General features: G+C 38.8%; 1 protein-coding gene across 1 annotated transcript in view; it reads right to left on the reverse strand.

The window, feature by feature from the left end:
• UVRAG (UV radiation resistance associated) overlaps positions 1–10563 on the reverse strand; it is a 339596-nt gene that overhangs the window by 268202 nt on the left and 60831 nt on the right. The window contains exon 5 of the mRNA XM_012002017.1: positions 6265–6339. Coding sequence (XP_011857407.1) covers positions 6265–6339 — 75 coding nt within the window. The remainder of the gene's footprint in view (positions 1–6264; positions 6340–10563) is intronic.

A 10563-nucleotide genomic window follows, 5' to 3' on the forward strand; every position in this document is an offset into this window, starting at 1 on the left:
CCTGTAGTCCCAGCTACTCGGGAGGCTGAGGCAGGAGAATGGCTCCAAAAAAAAAAAAAAATGTGCTCTGTCATTGCTTCCTAAGAATAACTTTTCCTCTTCTGTATAAAATACTCATTCTTAAAATTTAATCCTGTTCTCAAAGCCTTGTTGCTTTAGCATTTTTAAAGTTTTAAATGAAATACTTCAAACCTATATGACATCCATTTATAATTATTGTGATTACAAATATATTTGGACTTAATGTTACCCCCACACTACATGTTTCTTTTTACCTTTTGTTTCCTTTTTTGTTTCCTACCAAGTTGACAAAGCTTTCTATACTTTCTATTCTCTTTTTTCCTCTGCTAATTAGAAATCTATAATCTCTGTTTTCCAACTTTTTTTTTTTTTGGTAGAGACGGGAGTCTCTCTTTGTTGCCCAGGTTGGTCTCAAACTCCTGGCTTCAAACAATCCTCCCACTTCAGCTTCTCAAAGTGCTAGGATTATACGGTCTGGGCACGGTGCCTTATGGCTGTAATCCCCACACTTTGGGAGGCTAAGGCGGACGGATCACTTGGGATCAGGAGTTCAAGACCAAAGTGCTGGGATTACAGGGGTGAGCCACCACACCCAGCCCTCTGATTTTAGCCTTTACTAGGTATCCTTAAATTTTTAACATGTACACTTGACCACAGTTTTTTCTAGCAAATTCTAAAGCTGGTTACTATCTTTATCCTCCTCCCAAACAAATCAGTGACGTCAGTGAGTCTTAACCCTTTGAACACCCACTCTCATTATTGTTGTCTAGGGCAATGCTTTTCACTCTCTGTGGGGTAGGACCAGTTGGCTGCATTTGTTGTTGTTGTTGTTGTTCATTCCATTGTGAACTGATACTTTCGTAAAACACAATGAAGAGTCACAATAACGTCATATTGCTATAGAAGTTCTGAAACTTTTACCCTTACTCTTTCCACGTTGCTCACCACAGATTGTGACAGACAGTTCCTAGACGAGCACTGGTCCAGACTACACATTTTGAATAACAATGGCCTGGTTTGTTTCACCTTAAAGCACATACACTTATCAGATATTTACTTTTGTTTGTTAGCTTACAGTCAGAAATTAAATTCACTAATGTTTTAACCATTTGTATACCCCTTGCTGTTTTCTTACATACTACATGCTCCATTTGGTATCATTTTCTATTTGCATCATTCAGCATGGGTAAAGGGTCTGTGGGAAGTAAACTCTCAATCTTTATGCATTTAAAACTATCCCCGCCAGGTGCAGTGGTTCACACCTATAATCCCTGCTACTCCGAGGTGGGACTGGGCAACAGAGTGAGACTCTGTCTCAATCAATCAATAAAATGCTCTCTCTCTCACCCTCACTTTTTTTTTTTCTGTCACAGAGGCCAGAGTGCAGTGGTGCGATCATAGCTCACTGCAGCCTTGAATTCCTGGCTCAAACAATCCTTCCACCTCAGCCTCCCAAGCAGCTTAGACTATAGGTATGTACCATGCCTGGCTAATTTTTTTTTTTTAATTTTATAGAGATAGTATTTCATTATGTTGCCCTAGCTGGTCTCAAATTACCCTCACTCTTGACTAAAAATTTACTAGAAACAGAATTAATTATTAATAGCACATTGAAGACATAGTTCTTCTGGCATCTACTGTTGTTGATGAGAAGTCTGCCATCAGCCTAATTCATAAGTAATAGTATTTCCTTTCTCACTGGTAGCTTTTCAAATTTCCCCTTTTAGGATTATGCTTAAAGTTCTGCAGTTTCTCTAAGCTGTCTTTTCTCGGCCCCTTTTGTAATAGGGAGAGCCCCACTCAGCTTTTTGTGCTCATTTTGCCCTGAGAAGCCCATCTTTCTGTCTACTTCTGGGCAGGACGGCCAGAAGGCCCGAGTCTTCTGCTTCTTCCCACTTCTTTTGAGTTTCTATTACATTTCTGTTCAGGAGATGTTTATTGCCTTGGTTTCTTGTTTGTTTTAGGAAGAAATATTTCTTCTTTTTTTTTTTTGAGATGGAGTCTTCCTCTGTCACCCAGGCTGGAGTGCAGTGGCATGATCTCGGCTCACTGCAACCTCCACCTCCTGGGTTCAAGCAATTCTCCTGCCTCAGCCTCAGAGTAGCTGGGATTACAGGCGCCTGCCACCATGCCTGGCTAATTTTTGTATTTTCAGTAGAGATGGGGTTTTGCCATGTTGGCCAGGATAGTCGTGAATGCCTGACCTTGTGATCCACCTGTCTCGGCCTCCCAAAGTGCTGAGATTACAGGTGTGAACCACCACACCGGCCAGGAATATTTCTTTTACATTTCTCTGATTTCATCAATCCTTGCTTTTTGTTTGGTGCTGAGGAAGGTCTCAAAGTGTACACTAACAATGTCATCTTGACTGGAAACTCTGCTTGCAGCTTTGTTAAAAAAGGCAAAAAAGGTTTTTTAAGGTTCAGTCTACATGTCAGGTGTTCATTTGAAAGCTGGTAAAGGGGGCCAAGATCTGCTGAACTTACCCATTAACAAAGCTCACTAACTGAAGGGCAATAGGGGAAAGTACACCACTTATTACGATCATATATTCAATAAGCATGTACTGACCATCTGCTTTTGAATCGCAGCTCTGCTACTTAGGGAGCTGTGTAATTTGGGGACGGTTACTTAAGTTCTCTGTACCAGTGTCCTCTTCTATGAAAGGCCAAGTGTGAGGTTTAAATAAGGCAGAATGTGTAAAGTGTTTAGCATAGTGCCAGCACAGAAGTGCTCACTAAATACTAGCTATTATTTCTGTTAGAGGGAAACACTTCCTCTGCATTCCCATGTTCCTACACAGGAGACAAATGCCCCACTCCATTTCTCAGGAGAAAAGGTCATGAAAAGAGCAATTGCAGCTTCTCTTTGTCCTCCACTCACTCCTCTCCAGGACCAGCAGATGACTGATCTGACAGCTGGGCTTCAGAGATGGACCTATGTGTGACTGGCTTAATTCTTTCTAGGTTATCTGCAATCAGAAACAACCTATCTAACCACGCATACAAACTTCGCTTCTGGCTTGGAGGCTCAGGCTTTGTTCCTATAAGAGGAAGACTTTGGTTTCATTTGTTTTGTTATTTTGTGAGGGAGGTTCAGTCCAGGAAGAAGTATATAGAAGAAATCGACAAGCACTTTTAGTCACAGCAAACTGTCAGTCACAGAATTTAAACCACATTTGTCCGTCAGTTTTATTAACAATAAATCCAATGTTCTGATCTCCATTTATCTATCACCTATCCTTCCCGCCCCTCTGCCGCCGAGACAGGGTCTCGTCTGTGGACCAGGCTGGAGTGCAGTGGCACCATCAGGGCTCACTGCACCACCAACATCCCGGTCTCAAGCAATCCTTCCGCCTCAGCCCCTCAAGTTGCTAGGACTACAGACACATGTCACCACACCTGACTAATTTTTTGTTTGATTTTAGTACAGACGAGGTCTCGCTATGTTGCCCAGACTGGTCTTGAACTCCTGAGCTCAAGTGATCCTCCCAGCTCAGCCTCCCAAAATCCACTGGGATTACAGACTATCACCTATTTCTGAACTTGCTCCAAACTCAGGAGAAGAAAGGGGTATTAGTTATTGGCTTACTCAAATCTTCAACAGCTCTGAGGATTTGGCTATAAGGTTCTTGGGGGATTAAATACAATAATAGATGTAAAGCTCTTACAGTGTTTGACATACAGTGATGCTCAATACATTTTAGCTATTAATACTATTATTATATGTGCCAGGTATTGTCCTAAAAGGTGAGTTATACCAGTTGCAGGAGGAACTTAATGCTGCAACAGTATTAGAACAGTTAACCCTGTACATGAGATATTAAGAACAGCAGCAGTAGCAGTCCCACAATTATTTCATTAAATCACAAACACTTTTACTAAGCAAACTGCATACGCCAAGAACTGTGGGAGATGCTGGGAATTCAATATTATTTATAGAAATCTGTCCTTCAAAAGCTTACAGGCTGGAAAAGAAGAAAGACAAGCCTAGTTGCAAAGTGGTATATCCTATGTCAAAGGTACACATAGCATGTTGATGCTTGGAAGAGGAGAGCTTTGAAATAAAGAAAAATGTCTATCAGAGTTTGAACTGAATTTTGAAGAAGTCACCTGAATAACTTCCATTTTGGTAAATCCAGTGGGCAATTTTCGGTCCTCCTATTTGATCACTCTTTCCTCTTAAAAAACAAGCAAAAGGACAAACAATAACAACAACAACAACAACAACAACAAAAAAAACCCTTTCTTTCTTTGTACTTTGAGATTCTACACAAAACTTTGCTCTCTTTACCTTGGACCACTTCTTCTCAGTCATGTTTTCTGGTGCCCCCTTGTCTATGTGGCCTTTAAAAGCTGGAGGTCTTCCAGGCTTGGGCACCTAGCCCCCTTTCTTCCTACAGTACTGCCTGTTCCTAGCCCATCTTATCCCCACTCACGACTTCAATGACTATTTGTCATTGGCCCCACATAAATATTTCTAACCCAGTCCTCTCCTCTGAATTTCAGACTCATATATCCAAATGCCTACTTCCATCTACACATGGATGTTTCAAAGGCATCTCAAACTCCACAGGATCAAATATCAACTCACAATCTGCTTCCACCAAACCTGGTTTTCCTCCAGTGTCTCTTAGTTTTCTCAGTGCCTGACACCTTTTTCCATCCAGTTACTTCATCTAAGCCAGAAACCCAAAAGTCATCCATGACACCTCCTTTTTCTTATGCCTTAAATTCAAATCATCAGCAAGTCCTAATGATTTTATCTACTAAAACTTTCTTAAATCTATCTTCTCTCTATTCTGCTGTCATCCTGTTTCAAAGTATCACATCTCTTATCTGATACACTGTAAGATCCTCCTTACTGATCTCCCACAAATATTCTTGCCTCTTCTACAATCAGTCTCTACTGCAGCCAGAATGAAATTATTGAAACGCAAATCTGATAATATCACTGCTGTGCTAAAAATCCTTTCACACAGACCCTGTTCTTAGGGTAAAATCCTTTAAAAGTTCTGTGTGCTGTGGTCCCTGCCTAGCTCTCCCGCCCCATCGGGTATCACTCTCCCCTCTTTGCTCTGACCTTCCTTTAGTCCCTAAAACTCACCATGTTCCCTTCTATTTCATGGTCTTCCAACACATTAACCTCCACTGCCTGAAATATTCTCTCTATTCAGCCCCTACTCCCTTTACACAGTTCACTTCTATTCATCATCTGGAGTGTAGCTTAAAAAGTCAAGTCCCCAAGAAGACCTTTCTTGAGCCCTTAGAATAGGTTAGGCCCTCCTTATATGCTTATATAGCATTTACCACCATTTGTGTTTACATGTTTATCTGTTAGATTACTGTATCAGTGTTTGCCTCCTCCATATACTCCACAACAGCAGGAAATTATCCATTTGCTCACCACTGTGTTCTTAGCACTCGGAGTACAGTACAGTGGCTGACATACAGCAGGCTCTCAACAAAATGTTGTTGAAAAAATGAAGTACTCTAAGCAATAGCATTTCAGACAACCAAGAGCTATGAAGCAACATGATCACTAAGAGCAAATAATGCACAGGGTTGCTAAGTAAAATACCATAGTAAAATAGAAAAAGCACAGGCTTTAGAGGCAGGCAGCCTGAAATTTCAGCTCCGCAAGATGGATGAACCTACGAAGTTCATCTCAAACAACCTTTTTCCTTAACTATAAAACGGAAAGGACAAAACATACCACATTGGTTTTGGCTAGTATTAACTGGGGAAAAGGACAAGAATCAGCTGGCACAGTACCATAGATAGTAGGTACTTGGCAAATATGAATTCACTTCCTTTTCCTTTCTCTAATAACTTTTAGATGTAGAGATAATGCTGACTATGAAACAAGCTGATTCATAGTTTCTTAAATGTATTGAAAGTTATGAGAGATCTGAAACATTTAATAAAACTGTATTGCATTTAATCAAAATTCGCCATCCTTTCTTAACCCCCAAAGAATTATGTAGAATAAGAGAAAACAGCTAGTTTCAGATTTCCTTTAGAAAAATTAATATAATCTGGATTTAGAATAGATGGACTGGATGGTTATGTGCCTTATAGAATGAGTTTTCACATTAAAAAGATTCACCTTAAGCCACACTAAGCAACAAATTTAAAGCATGATTCTATTTACACAGAGCTTTTCAGGATTATATCTACCCTGTACACCTGCAAGGCACACCTGCACTGAACAAAATTCATAACATCAGAAGGATCCTCTTACCTTATGTTCAAATGGAGCACCATAGTAGCCGTCATTCAGCCCAAAAATTATTTCATTTTGGTTTCGGGCATGAATCTAAGAGAGGAGAAAAATACAGTCAGTATTCGTTATTTTTATTCCAATCATGTTTTAATATAACCAGAGAATGACAGTTATAAGAGGATCTACTTCAATACAGAGAAACAGGCTGACTATATCTAAACATACTAGCAGAAAACCAATCACTATTCAAAAGACCAGGAGATCAATTCAGCATTTCCTGCTTTAGTCAAAGGCCTTGCAAAACTATCAGATGCCATCACAGGCACCATCACTCACATATCTTTCACAAACATTTCCTGAGGTTGTTACAGAATGGCTATTCCTGAACAAGAGGGCATTCAGAGGCATATTCTACACTCTCTGAACCCAAAGAAAACACAATTCATTAAGTCTAAAAGTAATTTTTAAAATATGAAACCTAGGCCTGGCACTGTAGCTCATGTCTATATTCCCAGCACTTTGGGAGGCAGAGATGGGTAGATAGATAGCTTAAGCTCAGGAGTTCAAGACCAGCCTGGGCAACATAGCGAGACCTCTTCTCTACAAATAACAATAACAATAAAAAATATTAGCCGGGCGTGATGGTGCACGCCTGTGGTCCCAGCTACTCGAAAGGCTGAGGTGGGAAGACTGCTGGAGCCTGGGCGGTCAAGGCTTCAGTGAGCCATGATCACACCACTGCACTCCAGCATAGGTGAGGGAGCACAACCTCGTCTTAAAAAGAAGAAAAAAAATGAAGCCCTAGAACAAACATAAAAGATGAATATATTCTATTTTCAAAAAGACAATTTTTTAAAAGGCAATAGCATCCAATCCCTAAACCACTCTCTTTTATTATTGTCTGCAAACCACTCTATTTCAGAGGAGGTGAGCTTCAGTCAGTGCATCCCAAATTAAACTTCATTTAAAAGGTGGAAGGAATAAAACTTTAAAAATTAAGGAACTGAGGCCAGGCTCCGGTGACTCACGCCTGTAATCCCAGCACTTCGGAAGGCGGAGACGGGCGGATCACTTGAAGTCAGAAATGAGACCAGTCTGGCCAACATGGCGAAACCATGTTTCTACTAAAAATACAAAACTTGGGGCCAGTTGAGTTGGTTCACACCTGTAATCCCAGCACTTTGAGAGGCCAAGGTGGGCGGACCACGAGGTCAGGAGCTGGAGATCATCCTGGTTAACGTGGTGAAACCTCGTCTCTACTAAAAATACAAAAAATTAGCCGGACGTGGTGGCGGGCGCCTGTAGTCCCAGATACTCAGGAGGCTGAGGCAGGAGAATGGCTAAACCCCGGAGGCGGAGCTTGCAGTGAGCCGAGATCCGGCCACTGCACTGCAGCCCGGGCGACAGAGGGAGACTCTGTCGCAAAAAAAAAAAAAAAAAGAAAGAAAAGAAAAGAAAAAGAAATTAGCTGGGCGTGGCAGTGCACATGTGTTATTCCAGCTACTAGGGACGCTGAGTGAGGCAGAATTGTTTGAACCTGGAAGGCAGAGGTTGCAGTGAGCCGAGATCGCACCACTGCACTCCAGCCTGGGCGACAGAGCGAGATTCCGTCTCAAAAAAAAAAAAAAAAAAAAAAAAAAAAAAATATTAAGGAACTCAGATTAAAAAAATAACTCGAAGTAGTATAAAGTGTCCAACTATTAAATATATAAATAGATTTAGTTAATTCATCAGAAAGAGTTGTGGCAAAACAATTAAACAAAATTCTTCTGCCCTGAAGGTTTTAAGTGAAAGTTCAAGTGGGGGAAAGACAAGAAGGACTACCAGAACAGAATCTCTCCTTTCTCTACCTAGAGATGGAAAACAGTCAAAGCCAGCAGCAGAACATTCCTGTGAACATTTCCCTGACTTCCATATCTCCCACCTCTATCACGAAAGCAAAATCAATCACATACTCCCTGTTTATCCACATCATTTACTGAACTGAATACAATACCAAAAGATGAGTCTGCAATCATAAACTTAAAATAAAAACTGTAAATCAATCTCAAGGAGTTTTTCATCTTAGAAAAGAGAAAACATTATGGAAGCAGTCTCAAGATTAGAAGGATCCTGAAATTTTATAAACATAAAACACTTTTACACATATATACCTGGGGAAAAAAAGATTAAAATTATATTCACCAAAATGTTAACAATGGTTACAGCTGGGCAGAAGAATTATGTGTAATTTTTTATTCTCTTTACTGTGCTTTTCTAAACTGTCCAAATTGTCCACAAAGAAAATTAGAAGAAAATAAAAATACACACTTAAAGAAAGGGATGGGGAGAGTATGGGGAGAAACAAATCTAACATGAAGGTGAAGTTCTCAAAGTGTAAACTTCATGAAGACGGGCATTAAAATAGTTTGTCGAAAAATAAGAAACAATATAGTACTAGTACTTGAAAAGATATGGGGCTAAAAAGTAAGTAACCTGAGTTCTAATTCCAACTCTAACTGTTTCATAAGGAGCTCTTCAGAGAAATGAACTCTGACTTGTTTTACAGCCCTGATACCCTGCACTCTACCCAACATATAGTAGTTTAGCAATGTTAAGGGTGTATACTTTAATTCCTTCATCAGCCAAACACCAGAAAACACTTCCTGCCCTATCTTGCACGAGGGTCACAAAAACAAAACGAGATAATGAGATGTGAAAGTATTTTTGGAAATTAGAGGTAAAAATCATTGATTAAAAAATCTAATAATGTATTACGAATCAGGCAACCATAAAGTTCAGAAAGATCCCTTTGTTCCTAACAAATGTGCTTAACAAAACTGGCGATATCATGTTGCACACTACTGTGTACATTTCAGAACTGTTAAATTATGCTAATAAGCGTAATGTGTACTATCCTTTACTTATCAATTATAAGTTAATGGCCTAACAATAATTGTGTTAGAATCCTAATATGGAAACTATAGAACTTAGAACTTAACCATAACCTCATTATTTTGATATCTTATGAAAAACAGCATACTTTTTAAGACAGCTGCTAAGATTAGTGAAATGAGTAATATATACAGTCTGAGCAATGAAACTACTAATGGCCTAAATCCACCAAACACTGTGTGATCTTTGGCAAATCACTTAATCTTTCTGAGCTTGTTTTCTTAAATACTGAGGAAGAGAACAATACTTGCTCACATGATCTTCAAAAAGCTCCAGGTCATTGTATGTATGTAAAAAGATACCCAAACACTAACAATTGCTGTTGTTATTAATACCAAAACTAAGCACAAGAATTTCTTCCGTAACACAAGTTAGGATGATACATGACCCATGTAAGCAATCTACAAACGAAATCTACCAAAAGAAGTACCAGATTTCATTTTTGAGTTTAACAAGGGTGTAGAATACAAGCTCAGTACAGAGATACATATTTCTACATATACTAGTAAAAAAATTGAAAACAGAAATATTAAAAAAGAAATACCACTTAAATTAGCAAAAAATCTATAGGTACAAATCTAACAAAATATGTGCAAGATCTGTATGCTGAAAACTACAAAACACTGATGCATGAAACCAAAGAAAATTTTTACAAATGGAGAGACATCATATCTATAGACTGAAAGACTCAATACTATTAAGATGTTAATTCTCCCCAAATTTTCTTAGATTCAACATCTATCAAAATCACAGGATTTTTATAGAAATTGACAAACTGTTCTAAAGTATATATGGAAAGGCCAAAGACCTAGAATAGCCAGAAAATTTTTGAAAACAGAACAAAGTTGGAGAACTCATTGACTGAATTCTAGACACATTTTAAAACTACAGTAATCAAGACAATTTGGTATTGGCATTAGGACAGAAATACACATCAATGAAACAGAACAGAGAGTCCAGAAACAGAACCACACAAATGATTCTCAACTACTGATTTTCAACAAAGATGACAAGGTAATTCAATGGAGAAAGAAATGCCTTTGCAACAAAGAGTACAGGAACAATTGTTCATCCATTTGCAAAACAATGAACCTTGCACTTTACATATAAAATTCAAAATGGATCACTGATGTAAATGTAAAACCGAAAACTGTAAAACTTCTAGAAGAAAACTGACAAAAGAAAACAAAGGAAAAAGTATTTGTGACCTTGGGTTAGGCAAAGATAAGACACAAAAAGCACGCAACACAATAGCAAAAATTGACATAGTGGACTTTACCAACATTAAAAAATGAAAAGACAAGCCACAAACTGGTAGAAAGTATTGGAAAAAACATATCTTATAAAGGACTGATTTATATCCAGAATACATAAAGAACTTTA

Source organism: Mandrillus leucophaeus, unplaced genomic scaffold (assembly GCF_000951045.1).
Source record: "Mandrillus leucophaeus isolate KB7577 unplaced genomic scaffold, Mleu.le_1.0 Scaffold674, whole genome shotgun sequence".
Lineage (NCBI taxonomy): Eukaryota > Metazoa > Chordata > Mammalia > Primates > Cercopithecidae > Mandrillus > Mandrillus leucophaeus.